This window comes from Rana temporaria, chromosome 6 (assembly GCF_905171775.1).
Source record: "Rana temporaria chromosome 6, aRanTem1.1, whole genome shotgun sequence".
In the NCBI taxonomy this organism is placed as follows: Eukaryota; Metazoa; Chordata; class Amphibia; order Anura; family Ranidae; genus Rana; species Rana temporaria.
This window is the reverse complement of record NC_053494.1, coordinates 169,688,211-169,715,395: the sequence shown is the minus strand read 5'-3', so window position 1 is coordinate 169,715,395 and position 27,185 is coordinate 169,688,211. Positions and strand designations below refer to the sequence as shown.

The following is a 27,185-nucleotide window of genomic DNA, read 5'->3' as shown; positions in this document are numbered from 1 at the left end:
GAGCCTCTTACGTGGCATATATCAACTACCAGGGCAGCACCAGGAATCGTGTGGCTCAGGAAGGTGAACCACATTCTGTTTGGGGCAGAACGACAGGTTCCATCTCTGGACGCCAGTACATATTCCAGGTATAGAACAATGGCAGGGGGGTTTTCCAGTCATCAGCGACTAATGATGGGACCATGTGGTCCTTGCATCCCGAGACCTCTCCATGTTAGTACAGATAGGGGCCCCAACCAAACAAGGAATCTCCATAAAACCTAGGAAATACACATCCACAGCAGTTGCTCCATAAAAAACATGTTTTTAATTACAATAAAATATACTTCAGACTGTATACACATCATCTGCAAATATCTTTTTTCTGAGGTAACTTGTCCAGGCAGCCTTTGTTCCAAGACTTGTAGAGTTCAATTCATAACTTGGGATCTGGAAATCAATGAAGAATTCATTTAAAGGGGCGGTATATACATTATGTCTGGTGGACAGATTATGGGAATATACACAAATCAGTCATAATATCAGGACCATTTACAGGTAAAGTGAATAACATTGTTTGAGCAACTTTGACATGGGCCAAATTGTAATGGCTAGACCATGGGATTGGAGCAACTCCAGAACTGCAGCTCTTGCATTTGCAATTCTGTCACTTCACAATAGAATTTAGGAGCACAATCGATTTCTGGCAGGATCAAAAGGGTATTTTCTCTACTAGAAGTGTTTTGAAAAGAAAAAACATGGAGAAGTGTGCATGCATTACAGCACATGTGTCACCTGGCCCTACGGGCCATTTCATGTGGCCCTTGCACCCATCATGCAGCTGCGGTGCCCCCCCTCCCCACCTGCTTTTAGCAGTTGGCAGCAGAGGGGAGGACAGAACTCCTCTTCCAGTTATAAAAGTTATACTGCAGCCGGTTGGCTCCGCTGCGCGAACCGTGGTAGCTGTACGTTGGTCGCTTTAAGCGGGCTAGCAGGCGTGCGCCCGCTGCATGGGGGGTGCCGATGCTCGCGACCGGCGGTCGTGATGACCGCTGGGCCACGAGCATGAGAGGCAGAACAGGGATGTGTGTAAACACACACATCCCTGTTATGTGAACTGAGGAAAGGCAGATTATGACTTCCTAATAGAACCACGATCTGTAATTTCCTCTAGGTCAGTCCCATCCACCTACGGTTAGAACACACATTAGGGAACACAATTAACCCCTTGATCGACCCCTAGTGTTAACCCCTTCCCTGCCAGTGATATTTTTACAGTAATTAGTGCATTTTTATAGCACTGATCACTGTATAAAAGCCAATGGTCCCAAAAATGTGTCAAAAAGTGTCCGCCACAATGTCGCAGTCCAGATTAAAAAAATCGTAGATCGCCGCCATTACTAGTAAAAAAAAAATGCCATAAATCTATCACCTATTTTGTAGACGCTATAACTTTTGTGCAAACCAATCAATATACGCTTATTGCAATTTTTATTACCAAAAATATGTAGAAGAATACATATCGGCCAAAACTGAGAAAAAAAATCCTTTTTTTTTTTTTTTAAAAACATTTTTGGGATATTTATTATAGCAAAAATAAAAAAATATTGTTTTTTCCAAAATGTACGTTTTTTTTTTTGTTTGTTTAAAAAAAAAAAAAAAATCGCAGAGATGATCAAATACCACCAACATATAGCTCTATTTGTGGGAAAAAAAGGATGTCAATTTTGTTTGGACACAATTTTGTGTCAGTTAAATCGACGCAGTGCCAAATCGCAAAAAATGGCCCGGTCATTGGGCAGCCAATTCTTCTGGGGCTGAAGTGGTTACATGGACCAGATTGGCTCTAGTAAGTGGCGGAGACACCTGGAATGCGGCGGGAGAGCACCTCCCCTGTTGCCCATAAAAGTGATCTTGAATCTGCCACGGAGACCACTTTTATCTTAAAGCGGACTCTGCTCGCCGTGAATAAAAATACCGGTAATTAAACGTCAAAGTAGTGACGTATATACATGGCGGGCGGTCTGGAAGTGGCTAATAGATACAACCGCCCATTTAAGGGCAGCCATAATGTTGATGCTGCCTGTGATGAAATGGAGTTTGACACCCCTGTATTACAGAGATGTACTGCAGATTTTTTTATTTGGCTATAAAACAAGTGCTTTAGAAACAGGCGGGCAAAGGGCTCAGCTACAGATCGATCAAAAGTGAAATATAGACCCGTGTCTTGGGGGTCCCCCTAACACAATTTTTTTTTATATTAAATGCCTATTTGTAGTGTTTTTCCTTTTGTATAAATTACTTTGCATTCACTTGTAATGCACCTCTGAGCTTGATAAAATAAAAAAAACTCCAGGAGAGCGAGTTCCCTAGTACAGTCTCCTTTTCTTTTTGCACATAATGGCCATCTCCTCTTCCAAAGTTGTATAGTTACAGATAGTTACGCATCACATCTGAAACTCTATCACTTTAAGAAAAAAAATGTTTTGATCAGACTTTAGTAGTACAAAATGAGAACACACACATATTGAAATAACATTGTATTTCATTATAGTTAAAATATAAAACGGATTTATAGGACTTTATAATGTATTTATCTATAACCCTGCAGCACGGCATATATACACCATACACAATATAGGCCTAAGTATTTAACTAGTATAATGATCAGCTAACTTAAAGCGGAGGTTCACCCAAATAACATCTATATAAGACCAAATTCTTTATACTTCTAACATGTACAGTAGGCACTTTTTTTTTTTTTTAGGCTGTACATACATTATTATCGCTATTTTCAATCCGGCTTATCACTCCGGCGTTTCTATGCTGAGCCGCAATGTAATCTGGGAGTTCGCCCAAATGATTGATGTCCTTCAGAAAAAGTCCCCCCCAGCGGATAAGGCCCCCCCCCCCCCGTATTGCGTAGCCGCGTCACGAGAGTCACGGAGTTTCCGAAAGTAGCCAAACATGTCTAGCCGCGAGTTAGCTCTACACGGCGCCTGCGCACCGACTAGGAGCCATGTAGAGCTGACTACGCAGGCGCCGTATAGAGCCGACTCACAGCTCTACATGTTCGGCTACTTTCGGAAACTCCGTGACTCGCCTACGCAATACGGGGGGGGGGCCTTATCCGCCGGGGGGAACTTTTTCTGAAGGACATCAATCATCTGGGTAAACTCCCAGATTACATTGCACCTCAGCAGAGAAACGCCTACTCCCGTGGGAGTGAGTACCCGGAAGCCGGATTGAAAATAGCGATAAGGTATGTACAGCCTAAAAAGAAAAAAAAAAGTGCCTACTGTACATGTTAGAAGTATAAAGAATTTGGTCCTATATAGATGTTATTTGGGTGAACCTCCGCTTTAAGACCTTGTGATGGTGGATCCCCTCCAGTCATCACGTGTCTGTTAGTTCCTTTAGGACCATTTAATTTCTTAATGACTGGCTAATGGTGGTTTATTATCTATTTAGCACCCATCCATTTGGAAGGCTACATAATACTCAGTTTGTGGGGGGTCCATAAAGCATCTAATTTAATGGGGGGTAAGTTGGCTCTATAGCCTGTGTAAATATTTTGATGCAGTTATGACTGCCATCTAGTGGGCTTTACCAGTATTACAGGGCAACCATCCAAAACCATTATATGTGGCTGTATACAGAATCCGCATTATTGGGATGAATTGTATAATAGCCCACTTTCACAGGATGGTTATAAAAGAGTGATATATCCGCACTTTGGGTTATAACTTTATCTTTAAAAAATATTAAGAGGGATGAGTTTCGAATTGTAGCCATGTTTTAATAAATCCAACTATCTAGGGAAAACCGGCACCCTGTATCTGAAGATTTTGAGGAGGCCTATTTGGTTTGCTAAACTACCGTATTTTTTTTTCCGGCAGTGGCGGGGGGCGTTGGCAGCGGCGGCGGGGGGTGGGGCCTGATGTACATTTGGACCATAAGACTCAAAGACATTTTCCCCCAGATTTTTTGGGGGAAAAGGTGCTTTTTATGGTCCGAAAAATACAGTATTTATTCATCAATCCACTATTCATAAGTGTTGTAGCTAGATATCAGGCTTCCTCAAATATAGACATACAAGGAAGTTTATGTCATTATTTTATATCCATACTCATGAGGTCTGCTTACATGTTATATGTAATCTGTTCTAAATGGATTCTCGTATGATTTTTTATGTTTAGTAAATAGTTACCTGCCTACATCATCCTCACCCGGTCCTGAAGAAGCCAATTGAGAAGCACATTGACTTCAGGGGGGCCACCATCACAGGGCCATATGATAATTGACCATTATACTATCTAGATCCTTATATTGTGTATGGCAGGGGTGTCAGACCCCTGACACGGGGGCCACATTTGGCCCGCGACCTCCTGCTCTGGGATGGAATAGAATAGAATACTGTCATTAAAGGTCAGTTTATTACCAAAATCACGGTGTATATATGGACATATCTGTTCTGCAGTGGTTACTGGGCTACTTTTAAATTAATCCGCAGATGAAGAGCAGTGCACCTGCGCGTTAACTGCAAAGAGCCATAGACTTCTATTACCTGCGAGTTTGGTGAGCTTTCTGAAAATGCACCACACCTGCAGAATATAATAGAAGTCTATTGCAAAGTGCAGAAAAGCCAAAGGTAAACCACAGCGCATGAGTGTGAAAGCAGTCATGGGCCCTTTTACACGGTCAGTCCGACCCAACTGGACCCTCCATTCACCTCTAAGGAGTGGCAGACTTGTGTCCTACCTCCAATCCGATCCGGCTGTGTCTTCAGAGCGGACACGGATCTGCCATCTGCCCGCTCCGCTCATTGTGGCCCACGACAAGTTACCAAGTCGCTTAAGTGGCCCGCGTGCTTCAAAAGGTTGGGCACCCCTAGTGTATGGTATACTTTGTGCTGCGGGTAGTAGATACACATTATGACTCGGTTTTGGATTCTAACTATGATGGAATAAAATGATACTGTTTTAATATGTATGTGCTCTTATTCTGTACCAGTAAAGTCTGATTAAAAAAAATAATAATAATAATTATGTTAAAAGTGTATAATTACACTTTGTCCTACCCAGCTACTCTGCTCCTCCCCACATAACATAGTATTCAGCAGCCAGTAAGGCCCCTTTCACACTGGGAGCACGATGGCAGTATTGCGGCAGTATTCGGCCGCTAGTGGTGCGGTATTAACCCCAGCTAACGACCGAAAAAGGGTTAACTTAATACCGCAGTGTCTCATTGTTTTCAATGGGAAGGAGCGGTGGAGGAGCGGTAAACACCCTGCTCCTCTCACTGTTCCAAAGATGCTGCTGGCAGGAGATTTTTTGTCCTCCCGCCAGCGCATTGCCTCAGTGTGAAAGTCCTTTGGCTTTCACATTGAGACTGCAGGGCAGGAGTTTAAGTGGTATTTAGGCGCTATTTTTAGCGCTAAACCACCTGAAAAACTCCTCAGTGTGAAAGGGGCCTAAATGTGAGAAGGGAGCTACTAGAGTGTAATTAGAGAGTGACAGCTCTGAGTCTAGGGGGTACTATTGACATCAGATCCAAGATGGTGGCACCCAGCAGCAGTCTCAGAGCCACACAGGGGAGGCTTTTAAAGGTAATTAACATTCACAAAATATATTAAACGCATTTATAATCTAATAAAAGGATTGTTGTTGAAAGGAATGGCTGGGTGACAGAGTCTCTTTAAAGTGAACCTACAATTAAAAACAAAAAAAAACCTTCAGGTCTACAGCTTGCACATGCCCCCACAGAAAGTGGCTCTCTGGAGGCACCCGATGAGGAATAAGAGGAGCCAGGAGCACCACCAGGGGACCCCAGAAAACAAGGGTCTGGTCTGCTCTGTGCAAAACCCAGAAAAGGCAAGTATGACATGTTTGTTATTTATAAAAAAAAAATAAAAAAAATAAAACAGAACCTTTACAATCACTTTAAAAGGAACTCTTAAAAATGCCCATAATTATATTATTTCTACCTGAATGACATGGTATCCCAAGATCTCCAGATGTCTTTTCTTCATTGCAAATAGACCTTTTACATGGGGAGAATTCCTGAGCAATGCCCAAGAATAGATAAAATCTACAGCGACCCTACATTAATGAAAGAAAGGTTTAACAATAAGCCATCTAAACTTGTTCAGTATAAGATATTAAAGTGATAAAAAAAACAGGATGTTGTAGAGGCCACTGTCCAGGAGTGATCAGACATACCTACTTTAGATGTAAGCCCCATACACACTATACACATTTCTGCAGATTTTTTTTTCAGATTTACCAAAACCATATAGTATGGAGGTCAAACCTTTAGGCCGGAATCACACTAGTGCGGTGCGAATTTCAGCTCTCTTATCTCTGCAGAGAGATAAGAGAAGTGTTCAGCAGATTAGCAAAGGTTTAGATGCAAATTTGGAGACCTGGGAGAAGTTCCGGGTGAGAGGAGAGTGGGGGAGAAGTGTATTGAGCTGAATGAGAGAATTCCTGAAGAGAACTGAACACATCTGCGAATTCAGCTGCGTACCCATAGAAGATAATGGGCTTGAATTCGCACCTGAGCCACACCGCAAGACATAAAAAACGCACACGGTTTGGAGGCAATGCGCAGTGCGAATGCATCGCACATATGTGAACCAGCCTCATTGAAAACAATGTATTTTAAAATGTTCTGCGAATTGGATGCGGTTTAAGCCGCACTCAATTCGCATAGGTGTGAACCTGGCCTAAGAGTTTCCATTTGTTTGCAATCAGGCAGGCCCTTGCACTACATGGTTTTGGCAAATCCAAAGACAAAAATGGGGCCTTAGGCAACTATAGTCACCAGTCTCATTCTGTGCAGAGTAAAAAGTGTTTGCAACCCCTTTCAAACCCAATGAATCAAAATTGTGAAATTCAATTACTAATCTGTAAACAGCTCAACCCCTTAGCCATCACTGACCTCTGTGCACCTGCCGGTAAAGGCTTATTTTCCTGTAAGTGACTGACAGATTCACACATCGATGGTGAGTAAGATGACAGATCATCCTCTTGTACATATGCAATGGGGTTTCTCTCTTTATCTAGAATGTATTCAAAATCTGCAGAGCAAAAATACAATTAGAAATGTCATTATCAGTAGCACTAAAAGGAAACCTGCACCAAGAGAAATATCAAGGTATTCTATACAAATATCCCATACCTGGCTGTCTCTGGCCTCACTACGTCCTTTGTGTCTGACTCCATTTACATAAGCAGATCAGACGGTCAGAGAAAAGTCAGCAACAGAAGCCGACCCTATCACTTCATTACAGGTTTATTTTAAGCTGGCGATGCTTGTATCATCCAGTCTTCCAACCTGATTTGGATGTATTACCAATACTTATAGTGTCGTCAATATAAAAATTGAAAAACAGTATGACCACAATTCGAGGGGCGGACAAAATGAAAACAGCATTTAGGTCACAAATGAAAGCAGATGTGATCATTTTCCCTCCCCTCACATCAATATGTAGACAGAAAATAGTGTAATAATCAGATTACCAATTTTTAAACTTGCCTGAACACACTACATGGCCAAAAGTGTGTGCACACCTACCATATGAGAAAATTCGACATTCCATTGCAAACCCCTTGACATTACATCATTACATAGTAGGGGAGATTGAAAAAAGTCCAACCTATGTGTGTGATTATATGTCAGTATTACATTGTATATCCCTGTATGTTGTGGTCGTTCAGGTGCTTATCTTATAGTTTCTTGAAACCACTGAGACCACTGCCTGTGGAAGGGAATTCCACATCCTTGCCGCTCTTACAGTAAAAAGTAAATGGCCACGTGTCTTGTTAAATTCCCTTCCGCAAAAAAGTTTTATCCCTATTGTGGGGTCACCAGAACGGTATTTGTATATATGGCAGAAAGTGAGCTTCCTGAGCACAATCAGGTAGAAACGCGTTGAAGCGATACGCACGTCATCGTGAAATAACTACCGCCGATGCCATCTTTGGTTGGGAACCCGAGTCGCACTTGCCAGTAAGGAAGCGGTAAGGTGGGCCCCTGTTACCAACAACCAATGCTGTACACACCAGGTGTCAGGCACTAATACAAGTGAGTGTATTCCTTACCTTTTAGCTAATAAATTGTAAAAAACGTTTTTACACTACAGGTTTTCAACATCAAGGAAATCCAATACAAGAGATACTCTATTTAAAGGAGACATGCCCCACAAGCGCATCTGACCATACTAGTGATAGATGGTCATATACATCTGGTGAGTGCAAATCCATGTGGGGAACGGTATGCACTAGCAGAATCAAGAACCAAGTTTAACCTCTATACAGAGCACCTGCACTTGCACTTGCACTTGCACAATGGGTATACGTGAATGGGACTTTATATATTTTGAAATTTTTGTTCACATGTCTATTAGATATCAAGAACTTTATATGGCATGTATATTTGTTTATCACATGAAATGGTATCCATGACAAGCGCGGTAAACTACTGAATATTATGCAAGTTGTGTTAACACTGGTACACAATATAACTGTGGCTGTCATTTTTTTAGAGCATTAATTCCCAGAGCACAATTCACCCATATTTTGGGCGCTGAATCAAAAAATGTTTTCAATAATATGGAGTTGGCCTTCACTTTGCAGCTATAACATGTTGCCTTTACTCTTCTGGGAAGGCTTTCCACACGATTTTGGAGGGTCTCTGTGGGATCATCTGCCCATTCAGCCAAAAGATCATCTGTAAGGTCTGGACATGATGATCTGGCTTGGTGTTCCAATTCATCCCAAAGGTGTTCAAGGGGGTGGAGGTAGGTCAGGGGTCTGTGCAGGCCACTTAAGTTCCTCCACACCAAACTAGATCACAATAATGCTGGGAAAAAAAAAAAAAAGGACCTTCCCCAGACTGTTGTCACAAGACTGGAAGCATTCAAATTGTCTAAAATGTCTTTGTATAGTGTAGCATTAACTGCACACTTCAAGGGAAACACCTGAACACAATAATTTGGAGGGGTGTTCACATACTTTTGGCGTAGCTTGAAGCTTGTGGGCCCGATGCAAAAAGTTGACCTGGCCTATGCTTCAGTTATAAATGAGCACAGCGAGTGGTCGGTACTGATCGGACACTGTGTTCATTCCAAAAAGGAAGGGGGCAATAAATTACATATTTCACACCCCCTTCCTCTGCTCTCCCTCCTGAAACATCCCCTGCAGCAGCCAGCAAAGCTGCGGGCTGTGGAGGGGGGCACACAGGTTCCAGCGGCTGCAGGAGGAAATGGAGGGCATTGGTTTCTCTGTATGCCACCCCCAGCTCCCCTTCTATCCAGGTGTAGAACCAAACGTGACAGGGGAGCTGCACAGGCCCACTGGAGCATGGAGTCGGGTTACAATTGCTACCCGTGACCCCTATAGCTACGTCAGTACTTTTGGCTATACAGTATATCTGTATGCAGTTCTGTCTGATCTGCAGAGTCACAATCGGTTATCCAGGCAGTCAGATGTACTGGACATATCTCCATGCAACTATCCATGGAAGCAAAGCGCAAGGACCCAGTTTGTGAACTGATTTGCTCATTGGTCAGACAAAAGGAGTCACTGGCTCCCCATAATTCTACCACATATCCAATTTTATATATAGGTACCGTATTTATCGGCGTATACCGCGCACTTTTTTGCCCTGAAAATCAGGGCAAAATCATGGGTGCGCGGTATACGCCGATACCCGCGCCGAGTTTTGAATACTGCGCCGACATATACCGAGCGCAGTACACTCGGGTATAGTCGGGCAGTCTCGGCTCCTTCCGCGCTCACGTCCTGGACGTACAGGATGTGAGCGCGAGTGTTGCCGAGCCTGCCCGACAATACACGAGTGTACTGCGCTCTGTATATGTCGGCGCAGTATTCAAACTCGGCGCGGGAAACGAGCGGGGAGGACGCCGCAGAAGGACGCCGGACCCGACGAAGAGGACACCCGAAGCCCGCAGACGGACCCGACGAAGAGGACACCCGAAGCCGCAGAAGGATGCCGGACCCGACGAAGAGGACACCCGAAGCCGCAGACGGACGCCGGACCCGACGAGGCCACCGATGGACGCCGCGCAAGACACCAAAACTAAGTACAAAAAAAACTTTTTTCCCACAAGATTCGGGGCCACTTTAGGGGTGTGCGGTATACCGCGATAAATACGGTATGTATGATGTAATGATTATTGTAATGGTATCGATTATAAAGAAAATGAAATAAATCCCATTCCTGCAACTTACCTATAGTGTAAGAGTATGGTATCATCACAGACATTTTTGTATAATCTGGGCCCCCAAATATTTCTTTGAGTAGTTGATGAATCTGCTGATGGGGCACACCTTTCTCTGTAGGACGAGATTGCAGGTCAGTGTTAAAGGAGCTGAAATGTGGAAGCTGTGCCCAAAAAAATGCAGGCAGAAGACAAAAGTTACCAGTATGGAGGTCCAGTACAGCTTACAATCGCATACCAGAAAGTGCACTGCTATTTTTCAGGTGGAATCGCAGACAAAAAGGTAAATTTTCAGGGCACAAACAACATTTCCAGATGTTCCCTACAACAAAGCAAATCTTCACTTTTTGAGTTCAGTTATATTTAATGTATGTTCGATTTTTTTTTTAGGTTTCACAATGTAACTTTTATTATACTATATCTGTTGTATTTAGATGTCTCCCCACTTCTTGGCTCTGGTAGCTTATGTTCTTATTGTGGCCAAGAGCTCTTAAAAGCAACATTCAGCAATAAAGTGGAGTTCCACCCAAAAACAATTTTTTTTGGCAAAAAATCCTAAAAAAATAAAAAATAGAAAAATAAAATAAAACTTATACTCACTCAAAATACCTGTTGCTATGCGGAAGTCCGTAATCTGCCTCTTCCGTAGCCGCGGTCTATCATCTTCTTCTAGCGAATGGGGCGCGCTGCTTTCTTGGAACTGTGTGTGTTCCCAGAGAGCAGCCGCCCATTCACAAGTCGGCGATAGACTCGCGCATGTACAGTAGGAAACGGGAAGTGAAGCCGTAAGGCAGAAGACAAAAGGACTAAGTCTAAGTGAAGCCGTAAGGCTTCACTGCCTGTTTTCTTTAGTGTGAATGGTGGAACGGGACCTGCACCGATCGAGTGATCGCCATTGGGGGGGGGGGGGCATCAGCGCGGGCGAGTAGGACAGGTAAGTGTCCTTATTAAAAGTCAGCAGCTATACGGTTAGTAGCTGCTGACTTTAAAAAAAAAAAATTTGCGGTTGGAATCCCGCTTTAAGTTTATACTGTTTCTAATTTGGTAAAAAGACATATAATTAAAGTGAATATAAACCCGAAATAGAGAAATTAACCAATTTCTATATAAATCTTTAGTAAGCCATCTAAAACAATGTATGCAATATACACCAATCGATCATAACATTTTGACCACTGACAGGTACGATGAACAACATTAATTGTCTTACTACAATGGCATCTGAAAGTAGGTGGGATATCTTAGGCAGCAAGTGAACATCGAAGTTGATGTGTTGAAAGCAAAAAATAGGCGTAAGGGATTTGAGCGGGGGCCAAATTGTAATGCCTACACGAATGTGTCAGAGCAACTCCAAAACTGCAGCTCGTATGGGATGTTCCCATTGTGGATAAAAATGTATAATTTTGAAAAAAAAATAAAAATAGGATTTTTTGTACTCACCGTAAAATTATTTTCTCTGAGTCCATGGACGGACACAGCTCCTTAAATCTTGACAAGTGGGTTATGTTCCCTGTTTACAGGAGAGGACTAGGCAGAAACATGTTGGATAATTAAATGCATGTTACATTAACAGAGTTGAACAGCCCCGCCCAGGGGGCAGTCCCTCCAGACATAACAGGAAGCACCAATTGCCCTGGTCGAAAGTGCTGTGACAGGAAAGGGGGGCCGCCCCTTAAGAGCATAGGCCTGTATGACAGCCTGCCTGATCCACCGAGAAATGGTGGTCGACGAGACCGCCAGGCCCTTTTGTGGACCAGACACCGACACAAAAGAGAGTCAGAACTCCAAAACGGAGCCGTAGCAGGCTGGTACACCCGCAAAGCGCGTACCACACCTAAAGTATGAAAGGCAACCTCCGTAGGATGTGCCGGCCGAGGACAGAAGGATGGAAGAACAATTTCCTTATTCCGGCGAAAGGCCGAAACCACCTTCGGAAGAAGGGAAGGTCGCGGGCGCACCACCACTTTATGGAGGATGATCCTTATGGAGGATGAAGCATGGCGGCTTGCAAGACAAGACCGCCAACTCAGAAACCCCTCTAACAGTGGTAAAGGCCACTAAAGGGGCCACCTTCTGAGATAGATTTTCTCTTGACACTCTCTGATGTTTCCAAAAGGAAGGTTCCTGAAGAACCGAGAGCACCAGAGTCAAAACTCATGGAGGAAAAGATGGGCCAAGAGGGGAAAGTATATGAAAAACCCCCTACACACAAAAAGGGACCCACCAGGGAACGGGCCGCAAAAAGGCCACTGAAAGAACACAGCCAAGGCTGAAATCTGCCCCCAAATGGTGCGTTAAGCAATTTTTAGATCCACTCCAAGCTGTAAAAACAGCAGGACCCTGGACACCGAGTACATCCGTGGACGTCACTCCATCCCTTCGCACCAAGAGATGTAGGCCTGCCAGGTGCGATCCTCCGGAAGAAGACTACCGTGCCCTCAGGATTGTTGAGATGACCGAGTCGGACAGACCCCGATCACTTAAAGTCTGGCTTCTCTCACACAGATCTAGCCACGGCTCACGTCTTCTATGACTGCTAATTCTTACACGGATAATCAGTCTTGTTACTTGGCCAGATGTTGCATGGGGAAGGTGGGGGGAAGCTCAACAAAATTGGTTTCGCATAGGTAACCTTTGGTGATTCTAACTCCCACGGCAAAGATAGTGATGTGAAAAAATAGTAGCAGTGCACATAGTCCACATGATGATGCGTAGAGATTATCCATTGTAAAATAAAATTAACATTCCATATACCTGTGACAGCATATAAAAGACTGTAATCTTCCATTTCCAAGTAATAGGAAGATCTCAAAGTGCCCATAGCTTCCCTTTTAGAGTGACCCTAAAACAAAGTGGTCAAATATGCAACTACTGAGTTCAACTAAAAAGTCAGCACTTGGTGTCACCTCTCTTGGTCAATGAAGCCACCCCCTTAATATTTATGGGCAAACCGGAAGACAAGAGCATTATTACTTATTTTAAAGAGTCGCTGTAAACCCAAACAATACTTGAAGTTCAGTTTTAAATAAGGAAATGACATTTGCTTAAGGCTCCTCTGTGTAGTAACACAAAGGTGCTTTATAGACAGGAGATCAGGATCACATATTACATAAAAGCTGTATAGGGGACTCAGTCTTTCCCACTCACCTCTCTGCGGCAGTTGCTGACAATATTCCTCATGGAACCAGGGAACTCCATATTCTGGGTGCTCTATACAGACCGCACGATTCAGCTCCATAAGGAAGAGACGTAACTTCTTGTTTATTCTGCAATTTAAGGCTAAAATAGAACAGAGGAGTTATAAGATTATATACTGTATAGTTACTAAGATTAAATTGTATCAAAAATCATGCAATAGAATACAAATAAACAGTGCTCTTTTAAAATATATATATATATTTTTTTTCTTTTACTGTAAAAAAAATATATATTTTTTTAAATGTATGGCAAGCTTTACAATCTACACATTCCCACTGTTAATTGGTATGTGAATCGCGATTGTTAATGAGATACATCATAAGGAGGTCCTTACTGCATCTCTAAATCACTGAGAGGACAAATTTTTTTCCACCTGGTTTTATTGGAACAAGTTTTAGTTTCACACAAGAATACAGTGACCTTGCAACACAGCCTGAGAACATTTTGTGCCTCTTGAATGGAGAGCCAAAGCAGCCCCTGCCTCTTAGGCCCCGTACACACGGTCGGACCAAACCGATGAGACTGGCCCGTCGGTCCGTTTTCAGCGGTTCACCTCTGAAGTGGCCTGACGACCTGATATGTGTACACACCATCAGTCCAAAATCCGATCGGGTCAGAACGCGGTGACGTCAAACACACGACGTGCTGAATAAAACGAAGTTCAATGCTTCCAAGCATGCGTCGACTTGATTCTGAGCATGCGCGGGTTTTGAACCGATGCTTTTCTGTACTAACCATCGGTTTGGTCCGATGGGGCAGCGGTCCATCGGTTCGGTTTTGAAGCATGTTTTAACATTTTGGACCGAAGGAAACCAGACCGATAGCCTATACACGCGGTCGGTTTGGTCCGATGAAAATGAACTTCGGTTCATTCTCATCGGACCAAATCGACCGTGTGTACGGGGCCTTATACACGACGGATGATCCTAAGGTGATGGAGGAGTGCCCCCCTTTTTCCGACCCCCTCCCCTTCATCCAGTTTCTTTTTGACTATTTGGGCCTCCCCGTTCTCCAAGCCCCTTTACATTAGATTGCCATACAATTCTAAATAAATTTAGCAGATTGTAATGTGCTCAACCAGATTAAAGGGCATTCCTAAAAAAAACGTTTTATAGGTAAAGAAGCTCAAATATGGGGTTCTTAAAATGTATGTATGTATGTATGTATGTATGTATGTATGTATGTATGTATATATATATATATATACATACATACATACATATACACACACACACACACACACACACACACACACACACACACACACACAAATATAAAAATACATACTACTACTACTTTTTTTTATTGTTTTTATTTTTAAGAATACAAAAAAATACACACTCACCTAGGTGGATGCTGCATGTGGATCGCTCAGTTCTCAGTCTTCAATGAGCAGAGAGCTGGTGACTGTCAGTCACTGTCTCTCTGCTCTGCCCCTCCAGCACTCACTGTAGCACGGGGCTACCAGATAAAAGTCGGGATCTTTCCAGAGCCTGGAAATCGCTGTTTTTTTCATAAATCAGATTCTACTAAATCATTCCTTACTCACATTTGCAATATTTTATTAGTTCCCTCCTCATACAATGTATGAACACCGATCACTCTCTTCCCCTAGTCAGTCCCATCGCCCCTTCAGTTAAAGCACACATTAGGGAACACATTTAACCCCTTGATCACCCCTAGTGTTAACCCCTTCCCTGCCAGTGACATGTTTACAGTAATCGGTGCATTTTATAGCACTGATCGCTGTATAAATGTCAATGGTCCCAAAAATTTGTCAAAAGTGTCCGACATAATGTTGCAGTCCCGAAAAAATAAAATTTAAAATAAAATAAAAATCGCTGCCATTACTAGAAAAAAATAAATATTCCATAAAACTACCCCCTATTTTGTAGACGCTATAACTTTTGCGTAAACCAATCAATATACGCTTATTGCGATTTTTTTTACCAAAAATACATAGAAGAATATACATCGGCCTAAACTGAGAAAAAAATTTGTTTATATCGCAAAAAATAAAAACCGCAGAGGTGATCAAATACCACCAAAAGAAAGCTCTATTTGTGGGGGGAAAAAAGGATGTCAAATTGTTTGGGTACAACGTTGCACAACAGCGCAACTGTCAGTTAAAGCGACGCAGTGCCGTATCGCAAAAATGGCCCGGTCATTGGGCAGCCAAATCTTTTGGGGTTGAAGTGGTTAAATGAACATTTTCCAAGAATTGGAATTCCATACTTTTTGCCAGGGGTTGTAGGAGTGTTTTAAAATTGTTCTCGTTGACACCACTGATTGTGAAAAGGGATTTCCACATCCTTATTGTTCTAACAGTAAAGAACCTCCCTACGCAGTTTAAAGGGGTTGTAAAGGTAAAATATATTTTTCCCTAAATAGCTTCCTTTACCTTAGTGCAGTCCTCCTTCACTTACCTCATCCTTCAATTTTGCTTTTAAATGTCCTTATTTCTTCTGAGAAATCCTCACTTCCTGTTCTTCTGTCTGTAACTAAACACAGTAATGCAAGGCTTTCTCCCTGGTGTGGAGAAAGCCTCTTGAGGGGGGAGGGGGTGAGCAGGAGTGTCAGGACGCCCACTAACACACAGCTCCTTTCTCTATCTGCAAAGTAGATAGCCTCTTGAGGGGGCGAGCAGGAGGGTCAGGACGCTTTCTCCACACCAGGGAAAAAGCCTTGCATTACTGTGTGGAGTTACAGACAGAAGAACAGGAAGTGAGGATTTCTCAGAAGAAATAAGGACATTTAAAAGCAAAATCGAAGGATGAGGTAAGTGAAGGAGGACTGCACTAAGGCAAAGGAAGCTATTTAGGGAAAAAAATAAAATAAATAAAAATTACCTTTACAACCCCTTAAAGGTTAAACTACCTCTTGTATAACTTGAGTGGCCACAACCATAAAAGAAGTGAAAGCATTTCCTAAAACAAGCTGCTGAGCAGCAATTATCAAACATTTATTTGTATAATTCCAAAAGATGTGAGTATACAGACAGTACACCCTACCTAGCTGATAAAAACACTTGTAAATTATCATGGTATACTCGCAACAAAGAGTAACCTGCCCCATAACAGATACATAAAACTACATACATTCTTTTGTGTGATTTGGTAAATTATTATGTGCAAATTAAAATATACATGGTATAAGCTTGATCTGACTTTTTATAAGCTTAATATAGGACTTACCATCCAACTGAGAATCAAAACTGAGAAGGAAATCGTTGCTGAATATTGCTTTTATGAGCTCTTTTGGGAAGTACCCAGCCAATGCTAGAGCATAAGCTGTCAGCACCAAGGAGTGAGGAGACAAAGAGTCTGAATGCAAAGGATATAAAAAAGAAATAAAAATAATAATAATAATAATAATAATAATAATAATAATAATAATAATGTTAGTTCACTACGCATTTTCCTCATATGTAAAGCTATATTGCACAACTTGAAAGTTAACCATTTGTAGTTAGATTTGGCCTGATTGGTCAAAGGAAGCCTATGACTATTTTAAGAAACACAGGAGTCCATTCATGAAGTCACAAGATACGTGACAAAACACGTAGGTGGAGGGTGGCGACGTCACTTCCGGTATGCCACTGGAAGCCACCATATTGGTACATCCAGCCTCTGTATTACATGTGGTTTAAGGGTTCTTGAAACCCGTTTTTTTATGTGAGTGTTATTATATTGCCTGTCATCAAGTTATAAACCGGTTCCTGACCGACTCACGTCTTTTTACGGGGGCAGAATGGCACCCCTGCACGAAACCCTGTACCCATATGGGGTCCCCTTTAAGAGCCGCCAGAGGGCGCGCCCGTTACACGGAGGGGGCCCCGATGCGCGTGGCTGGCGATCGTCGCGGGCCACGTGCAATCGCGTGCACGAGAGCCAGCACGGGGATTTGTGAATCCATGTCCTGTCAGGGGAGAGGAGACATACCGTTTGTTCCTAGTAAGTAGGAACAACAATATGTCTCCTCCCCTAGTCAGTCCAATCCCCATACAGTTAGAACACACTGAGGGAACACACATTTAACCCCTTGATCGCCCCCTAGTGTTAACCCCTTCCTTACCATTGACATTTATATAGTAATCAGTGCATATTATAGCACTGATTCATTTTTACTGAATTTATATTTTACACTCGGTTAAATATTTTATATATCTTGCACATATATGTGTGTATTTGATGGTCAGCTGGGTGCTTACTGTTCACATGCTTACTTGTTATTTACAGATATTGGGATTATTTTTTTTTACATCTTATTTGTATATCACCCATCTCATTACCTGCTGATTAGAGGGGCTGGCGGGTGCTTATGTATTTTTATAATTGTATTGATTTATCTACTTATGCACTTGTGGATTTATAATAATTGGTATTTATCCTCCTAGGGGGTTTATTTACCACCCATTTTTATTTTTTAGTATGTTGGATAGACTGGGGAATGTTTGTTGTTTGTGGTTGATTATCTTTAGTTATTTAGCAGCTCAGCACTTTTTCTGTTTTTTGTTATTTGATGTATGCTATTGCCGTAGCATTGTCTGACTGCATCCTGCCAGGGAGATGCCAAAGGCAGACAGACCAGTGTTGGCAAATTGCCCAAAGCTCCAGGATGTTGACCAGCAACTTTTGCACCTCTGACTACTATGTTCCCTGAACTAAGAGGTGCTCATTGGAAGAATTTTCCAGTATCCAGAATCTGCATGGAACTCCACCATTCCAGAGCCAACCTGGCCTTCCGTGAGAGTCTGATGCACTGGCAGATCCAAAGACTCCTGACACGTGTCCCAATAAGAAAGGACATTTGTGTTGTAGAGCTTTGGAGTGAAATTTAAAGATGGTAAAGCTCCTTTCAAATGTTTTAAAAAGGGGAAGGATCCTGTAGCCCTGTCCTATAGTGACAACACTGCTTTTCCATAAATATCATTGGGTGGGTGAGTATTGTCACCCTAGAACAGAAGTGTGTTACTGGCAGGATCAACAGGTGAAAATTAAGGGGGCGGAAGCCAGAAAACAGGAAAACCTATGCAGTCATGTCATACCCCAGAAGGTAAAGGACAAGTTAACATTTTGAAAATGTAACATGTTCTGGTTTCTGCAGCCTCTCCCCCTTGACCCCGCCCCCCTCCCTGCGACAGCGGGTGGGGGTGATCCTCTCCCCCACTCACTGTCACAATTTGAAAACAGTGCAAATGTGCAGGGCTCCGCCCCCACACAGCTGCATCATTCATTCACAGTTTTCTGTAAATGAATGCCCACAAGTATGGCTGACGACTTGTAGTTCTCAATGAGTTCTGAGGGTACTGGTGAGTGCTCTCATAGTCCATTGATCCTCCTGCTCTCAGGTAACTGCCTGGTTGAACAAGGTATGAGCCAACAGCTATGCCGTTAGTCTGCTGGAGCCTGAGATTACACACACGATCTGTTGATTGTGGGTGCAATGCTCTGCAGGCTGCTTAGAAAAATAAATAGTTTTACCCGTCAATTTTTTTTTTTAATTTATAATTTTTCCTTTAAGGGTGAACTCATCCTGTACGATGCAATTTATCAAACTTTTGTTGCAGAGTTTGAGCCTAGGTTCACATTGGAGCGATTTGGCATGCATTTTCAAATCGCATGCCAAAACGGCGGCTATTGCCAGCGATGGCACCGTCCGAATTGCCGCACTGATTCCCAAAAGTAGTTCCTGTACTACTTTTGGCAACTTCGGGGGTGTAGTTGGGGGCGATTGGTATAAACATCTGTGCAGAAACCCACACAGATGTCTGTCAAATTGCCCCTGAAGTCGGACTTCATTGCCGGGTTGAAATTGTGCGAGTTCAGCTGAACTATTTCTGAATTTAGTATGAACCTACACTAAACATGATTTAAAGCATTCTTGGGGTAGATATACTAAGGACTGTAAACACAAATATTCAAAAAACTGAACATATACATATGTTAGAAGAGTATGAGGGATTAATGTGAGGCAATTATGACCCTACAATAGGTACCATCCCATATAAAACAATTACCGAATGAAAATGGGGTGGGACTTTACACGTACCTTGCTGGGTCTAATAAATACACATACCAAAAAAGCTTAAAAAAGTTGAATACAACTGGTTAAAACCAGTTACTGTCTATCCAGTCCATCTAGGATGTGCTGGTCCTGGCTGAAGAATCAAGAAAACTGGCCTACGCGTTTCGCAGGGAGTCCCGCTTCATAAGTCCCTTAAATTGGAGCACTGTGTAAGTTTTGTCAGCCGGGCCGGTGGAGGAGAAGCCTGGGGAGCCCATGGGGATTAACTCTGTGTCCCCCCCCCAAAGAGAAAACAGACTCCTTAAACCAGTGTTTCTCAACTCCAGTCCTCGAGGCGCACCAACAGGTCATGTTTTCAGGATTTCCCTCAGATGAAATGGCTGTGGTAATTACCAAGGCAGTGAAACTGATCAAATCACCTGTGCAAAATAATGGAAAGCCTGAAAACATGACCTGTTGGGGCGCCTTGAGGACTGGAGTTGAGAAACACTGCCTTAAACAATCAAAAGGGGCCAGAACTGGGACAAAGGAGTGTCCCAAGTTACAAGAGGCAAAATTGAGTGAATCAAGCCACATCTAAGCTTTTCCTCATCCTTGCAGCATAGATGGAGCCGTGGAAAAATCTATATAAATGGCTTACTGGGTGTGCATACTATCTCCCATCTGTGTCTTCAAATGAATGAACATATACATATTTTCGATCTATGGGGTTAGCATATCCTTAAAAGTGTGTGTTTAAATTTACAAAAAAACAAAACAAGAAAGGGTTTGGGACTTTAAATGAAGCATGCAATTGGGAATGAGTGACGAACTGTAAATTTGTAGAAAATTTTACAAAATATATTTTTCCAGTTTGTAATTATACATGCACATATGCAACCATTGTTCCCATTATATATGTTGGTGCTTCCCAGTGTTTGTTTTTTACTGTTCTCTCAATGCAAGTTTATTATGCTACTCACGCTAATTGAAAGCAAAACATAAAACTTTAAATAGTACTCACCCTTATTGTTACATACATGGCGTGCACAAGCATCAAAAAAATCTTTCCCTTGGGGAGGTTCATAATTCATATAAGAAAAAACACGTAAAATTGGGTACACAGCAGATGGATGTATCTGAAAGAGAAAATTCGAATTTTGGCAACATACTGTTGTAAAAATCAGGGCTGGTCGCACCCTCACACATTCTGAGCTTTTGTATTATTCAGTAAATCTTCCAAATCATTTTACCACTTTTCTTCTGAGGCAAAAGGTTTTGCACGTTTAAATTGCAACGTTTTTGCTAGAAACTTACTGGAAAACACTCCCAAACAATTATATACACACACACACACACACACAAACTGTAATTTATATATTATATATATATATATATATATATATATATATATATATATATATATATAAAAAAAAAAACTAAAATAGAGGCCCTGTAGAATAAAATGTTGGCGGTTGCACATTTTTATGCTTCACAATATTTTCCCAACTGTTTATCAAATCGGTCTGTTCAGAAATAAAATTAAAGTGACAGTAAAGGTTCAGTTTTTTTTTTTTCTAAATAACAAACATGTCATACTTACCTCCATTGTGCAGTTCGTTTTGCACAGAGTGGCCCCAATCCTCCTGTTCTGGGGTCCCACGGCAGCTCTTGCGGCTCCTCCCCTCAATAGATAACCCCCTTGGGAAGCGCTCTCCCATCCATAGTCACTGACTGTATGACTCGGCCCTGCCCCGTAGCGCTCGCATCATTGTTTTGATTGACAGCAGCGGGAGCCAATGGTTATGCTGCTATCAATCTATCGAACAAAGAGCCGAAAAGCCATGGAGAGAGCGACACGGGATTGCGCCCACGGAAATTCTGGGCTCAGGTAAGCAAAACGGGGGAGTTGGGGGGCCGGATACTGCAAGGTGTTTTTTCACCTTAATGCATAGGATGCATTAAGGTGAAAAAACATGAGGGTTTACAACCCCTTTAAGTATAGTGTACAATGTAAAAGATGGGGTTGCATTGACTAAAAAGGATGCCAAATTTGAAACCTTAGCAAAGCAAAGTAACGAGAAACTCAAAACAGTCCATAGGCGACACTTCAGCTCCTTTTACAGATCATCAGGTTATAGAGAACAAAGAGTGGTGATCCTAATATTACTGCTATTACTCGGATGTTCAAGGTAAATCCCAATATGTGTGGTGTAATCGCTATGTGAGCCTTTGCATTACAGGATGTGTGCAGGGTACAAGAAGGCTAGAACCCCTTTTAAATGTTTATTTTTGTTCCCGTCCTTTTGGAAATTTTCCCTCACTTCCTGTCTCGTAAAACTGTTGTCACAATAAAAAGATTTACGAAAGACAAATCCACTACAAGTGCAAAGTGCACTTGAAATTACACTGAAAGTGCACTTGGAAGTTCAGTCGCTGTAAATCTGAGGGGTAGATCTGAAATGAGGTGAAGCTCTGCTGATTTTATCATCCAATCATGTGCAAGCTAAAATGCTGTTTTATTTTCCTTGCATGTCCCCCTCGGATCTACAGCATCTGCACTTCCAAGTGTACTTCGCACTTGTAGTTTGCACTTGTAGTGCAAAGTGGATTTGAATTCAGTGAATAACCCCCATGGTCACAGTCAAATTGCTTTCCTTTTGCACTGCTACTTTTAGGGGGTGAACCTTTTGGCCAAGTCCGAGGCAATTATTGCCTTCCATGCCTAAGGGCCCGGCCAGTGCACATTGCGCCGCCACTTTTTTATTTACTATTTATTTTTCTCCCACCGTTGGTCACCGCTTTCACTTTTGTGTGCGTTTTTCACTGGATGAAGGGAAATCTGATTTCGGATCAGTCATTACCTGGCAGCCTGGGGAAGCAGCTAATTAAGAACAATGTTGATTATCTGCAGTGGAGAGCAGGGTATAAATTATGGTTGTAATAGACCCCTAATGTTCTCAGAAAGGCCCAGTGACCTACCCATCATTTACAGTTTACTTGTTGTGCTGTAAAGGCATTTAAAGTGGTGCATATTTAGAATTTTGTGTACCATCAATTTTTGCCCATTTTTCAGGCATGTGCAATTTTGAGGCTTGCTCTATTTGGTATCCATTTCCTCTACACTACCTCATCTATTATGTACAAAAAAAATGTAATTGTGTGCAATAAAATTCATTTTAGTGAATTGTTTCCTAAAATATAGATTTAGCAAAACAGTTGCACAAATATTGTGTGTACAAAAAAATAAATAAAAAATTGCAATTACTAGATTTTTAATAATCAATGGGCCAAATCCTCAAAAGGGATACGCAGGCGGAACTGCTGTTCAGCCTGCGTATCCCTGTGCCTATCTTTGGAACTGATCCTCAGAAGCAGTTTTCCAAAGATAGGCAGAAGATCCGACATCTGTAAGAGACTTACACTGTCGGATCTTAGGATGCAGTACCGCATCCGCCGCTGGGGGCATTTCGTGTCGAAATGCCGCTTTGCGTATGCAAATGAGGACTTACGGAGATCCACAAAGCTTTTCAGCTTTGTGTTTTCTGCGTAAGTTTACGTTTGCATACGTAAAATTAGTTCTGCTTTTACAAAGTGTAAACTAGTAACACCTTGTAAAAACAAACCTTTTTTTCGATCGCCGCGATTTTTTTTAAATTTTGATTTTTTTTTCCCGGCGCGTAACTTTTTTTTTACCCGACGCAACTTTATTGTCCCGTCGCAATCCACAAAGCCCGACGTAACGTAATTTTGCGCGCTGCCCGTTGGGAAAATGACGTCACGAGCATGCGCAGTACGGCCGGCGCGGGAGCGCGCTTCATTTAAATTGTCATCGCCCCCTGCAGAAGAGGACCGCCTTGCGCCGGAGACATTTAAGTTACACGGTCTGAAATTTCTAGGTAAGTGCTTTGTGGATCGGGCACTTAGGTAGAAATTTTAAGTCAGTGTAACTTAAATGGGAAAAGTTAAGTTAGGTTATTAGTTATCTGTGGGTTTTAACCAATTTTTTATATATGATGAAAAAAAAATGATAAATCTTCATAACTAACATACGTTCATACATACACTCTCTATTACCACCTGGGATTTCCAAGTTTTTGCCTACCATACAGTATAACTTGGGGCATTAAATGTTCTTTGTTGCGACCAACAGCTGATGTTTCCTCTTGTATGATAAATCCTTGTTTCCACAGAGTGGAATGGTTTGGGTCAGTACAGTTTAAAAGGGTTAGAATGGTCCGGGCTATTCAGGTGAGCGTTTCCACTGCAAGTCGGACCTATTATCTGGACTGAACGGCGACGTGGTGTTTTTTTTGCTTTCCTTTGATGTGAGCATTGACGTTTTTTCTGTCCGCCAATCAGTGGAATGTATTATGCGACGCCAGTAGCTCCACCCTAGCCTAACATTTTCTATGGCCCCACATCTGAAGCAGGACCCTGAATGGTGTGGTATGGTTCGGTTGTATGGGCCGCTTTCATAATGGAAACACTCAAAATAGCGTACTGTACCGAACCAATCCGCTCAGTGGAAACGAGGCATAATATACCCTTTATTGCATCCCTTTGTAGGGATCTTTTTCTTCATGTTATGCTTGATGTAACCATCACACTTATCTGTTGAATTTACTTTTTCTACTAATAAAATGTATTTTACAAAATTATTTTAACATATGGGCAGCACATCACTTAGTGGTTAGAACCTCTGCCTTGCAACACCTCCTCCATTTGAAACCCAATTAGAGCACTACCTGCATGGCATTTGCATGTTCTCCCTTTGCTTGAATTGGTTTCCTCCAGGTACTCTGATTTCTGTTCACGCTGCAAAGTTAATTGGCCCCTGTCTAAAATGACCCCAACCTGTTTATGTATAAATATGAGATAGTGACCTAAAGCCCAGTACACGTGGTTCAAAAATCAGCCGGTTCAAGAGGAATCGGCCTACTTTCTGTCTGTATGCACACAGCTGTCTGTTCTTCAGAAGCCGGTCTAATGGCCAGCTGCTGTCAAACAGACATGCTGGAAAACCAGCGTTCGATCAGCCCTTGCAGCCAATGTCTGCGAGCACTGATCAGTGTGTTCTGGGAGTCATATGGTTAGAATACAAAAAACGAGAATCGCTGCATCAACATCACTTGTGTTGATGCAAAGATCTGTCAGGTGTGTGTACCAAGCAGGGCTGTGGAGTCGGAGTCGGGGGAAATTTTGGGTACCTGGAGTCGGCAAACAATGCACCGACTCCGACTCCTACTAAATTTAGATTGGAATTAAAAAAAAAAAAAAAAACAAGTTTAAATGTCCCAATTCACAAAAAGTTATAATTAATGACTTCTCTACTGTAAGAATAAAGACCAATGCATGCAGTGCCTCACGTAACCGCAAAACGAACACATTAAGTGACCGTGAAGAAGCATGCTTTTCATGTGCTTCACTATATGGCACGCAACACACAATTAGGAGCTGCAATACTTATACTTTCCATATTGTTGTGTTCTGCTTTTACAGGGAACGCATGTTAGAGAACCAGTAAGTGTCCAAATAAAAAAATTCCAACAGGAGTTTTATAAAGCACTAAAAGAAGTTGAAAAGTATGATCGCTCATCAAAACTTACTGTTGAAGAAGCCATCCTTGTTTATCCAGAGATCGTTAGTGATGTGGCCAGAATAGTTACTGCAATGCCACCCACCCAAGTCAGTGTCGAAAGATTATTTTCAGCCCTAAAAATAATAAAGTCTGACTTAAGAGACTCTATGAAAGAGGATCTGGCAGAGGCAATTCTCTTCCTTAGAACTCTACATTGAATTGATTTGCATTTGCTAAGCCTAGAACTACATTTCAAGATTAATATAAACCATTTCTATGTTTTGCAGATTTTGTTTTTGGTTCATTATAGATAAGCTTTGTTTTTGTTCTAAAACAACCAAATAAAGTGGTTTGTATTTTTGAACTGGTAAAGATCCTGTTCCTGATGTTTATGCCTGCTGCTACTATCCAGCCACTTGATTGTTTTCATTGTGTTTGTCTTTTGCTTAAACTGTGCAATACAGTAGACTGTTGGCTTCCCAGCCAGTAGTCCTGTGGTAGGTTGCGTTTCTTTCACTCAAGGAATGTATAAAATACATTTGCATATTAATACAGAGGAGTCGGAGTCGGGGAGTCGGAGTCGGAAGTTCATAAAACTGAGGAGTCGGAGTCGGAACATTTATCTACCGACTCCACAGCCCTGGTACCAAGCTTTAGATTGTAAGCTCCTTGAGGACAGGGACTGATGGGAAAGTATAATATGTAAAAATTCTGCATAAAATTGTCAAGGCTATATAAACACTAGTAATGATTAAATATTATATGCCATCATTACCTCTTTGAGATTATCCATAGTTACTTCTGCAATTTTGTCCAAAAGAAGAGGACACTGAGTGTTTATTCGAAGGACTAAAACAGAAAATGGGATAACGTTCTTCAGGCTAAGCTGATGTATGAAACGTTGGCAGGTATGTAATGTGGCTTCTACAAGTGCCGTTTCCATTTGGTTGACAATCTCTTTCTTATGTATTTCAAGTATAAGAGAATCCAAAGACACTGCCTCACTCACTCTCTTCAGTCTATAGCTGTGCAGATCATTAAGAAGTTTCATTCGATTTTTTCTAGGAGGCGTACGAGTTGACTGCAACAGCCGGGTGACAACAAACATCACCTGGCTTAAGTCATAGAAGTTGCACTGAGCAATGATATCATCAAGTTTAGAAAGAACAACATCATCAATCTTGTTAGGGCTCAACAAAGACATGGCTTTGATGGTCTGGGCAACATCAGATGGAACATAACTTGACAACATATGCCTGAAATAAGAAATAAAATAGGTTTCAGATGGGTCTAAAGTAAATCAATTCTGAAATAGCTTATCCATATACCGACTCTCTCTTTGATATTCATATACAGTGGCAAGAAAAAGAATGTGAACCCCTTGGAATCAACTGGTTTTCTGCAGTAATTTGCCATAAAATGTGACCTGATCCTCATCTAAATCACAATAGACAAACACAGCGGGCCTGATCCACAAAAACCCGGCGGAACGTAATTTTTCCTATTTAAGTTACACCGCCGCAAAATCTCTACCTACGTGCCCGATCCACAAAGCACTTACCTAGAAAAGAGTTCCTAATTTAATGGGGCGAGTTTTTAAAAAAAAAATATGACAGCGACGCGGGATAGAAGGGCCTACTTTTACAAGGTGTAAACAGTTTAGGCCTTGTAAAAGCAGCCCTAATTTTGCGACAGCAAACTAATACTTACGGAGAAAAAACGAAGCGTAAAAGCTTCGTGGATCTCCGTAAGTGCCAATTTGCATACCCGAAGCGGCATTTCGACGAGAAATGCCCCCAGCAGCGGCTGCGGTACCGCATCCTAAGATCCGACAGTGTAAGTCCATTACACATGTCGGATCTTCTGCCTATCTATGAGAAACTGATTCTGTGGATCAGTTCCATAGATAGAAACAGGGATACGACGGCGTATCAGTAGATACGCCGGTGTATCCCTTTTGAGGATCAGGCCCAGCGTGCTTAAAAGGATGAGTTCACCTTTGGAACATGTTACATGTTTCACCAATTTTTAGGGTGAAACATGTAATATGTTCCAGCATCTGCAACCTCTCCCCCCCTCCCTGGGGCAGTGGGCAAGGGATCTTCTCCCACACACGCTGTCACAATTTGAAAATAGCGTGGCCATGCACAGCTCAGTTTACAGCACCAGAGAAGA

The 27,185-nt window shown here is 42.1% G+C and overlaps 1 protein-coding gene across 3 annotated transcripts in view; it reads right to left on the bottom strand.

The window, feature by feature from the left end:
• Window positions 1–287: 287 nt before the first annotated feature.
• LOC120944039 (FAST kinase domain-containing protein 1, mitochondrial-like) overlaps window positions 288–27,185 on the bottom strand; it is a 47,239-nt gene continuing 20,341 nt past the window's right edge. For 2 of the 3 annotated variants that reach the window (XM_040357803.1, XM_040357802.1), the window contains exons 8-15: window positions 25,786–26,266; window positions 20,454–20,568; window positions 16,618–16,746; window positions 13,373–13,504; window positions 10,236–10,340; window positions 6,922–7,060; window positions 5,966–6,080; window positions 288–429 (exon numbers count right to left, since the gene is read on the bottom strand). In XM_040357803.1, coding sequence (XP_040213737.1) covers window positions 328–429; window positions 5,966–6,080; window positions 6,922–7,060; window positions 10,236–10,340; window positions 13,373–13,504; window positions 16,618–16,746; window positions 20,454–20,568; window positions 25,786–26,266 — 1,318 coding nt within the window. In that variant the 3' untranslated portion in view covers window positions 288–327. Of the gene's footprint in view, window positions 430–5,965; window positions 6,081–6,921; window positions 7,061–10,235; window positions 10,390–13,372; window positions 13,505–16,617; window positions 16,747–20,453; window positions 20,569–25,785; window positions 26,267–27,185 lie in introns of those variants that run through there. The other variant, XM_040357804.1, reaches the window with a different exon arrangement.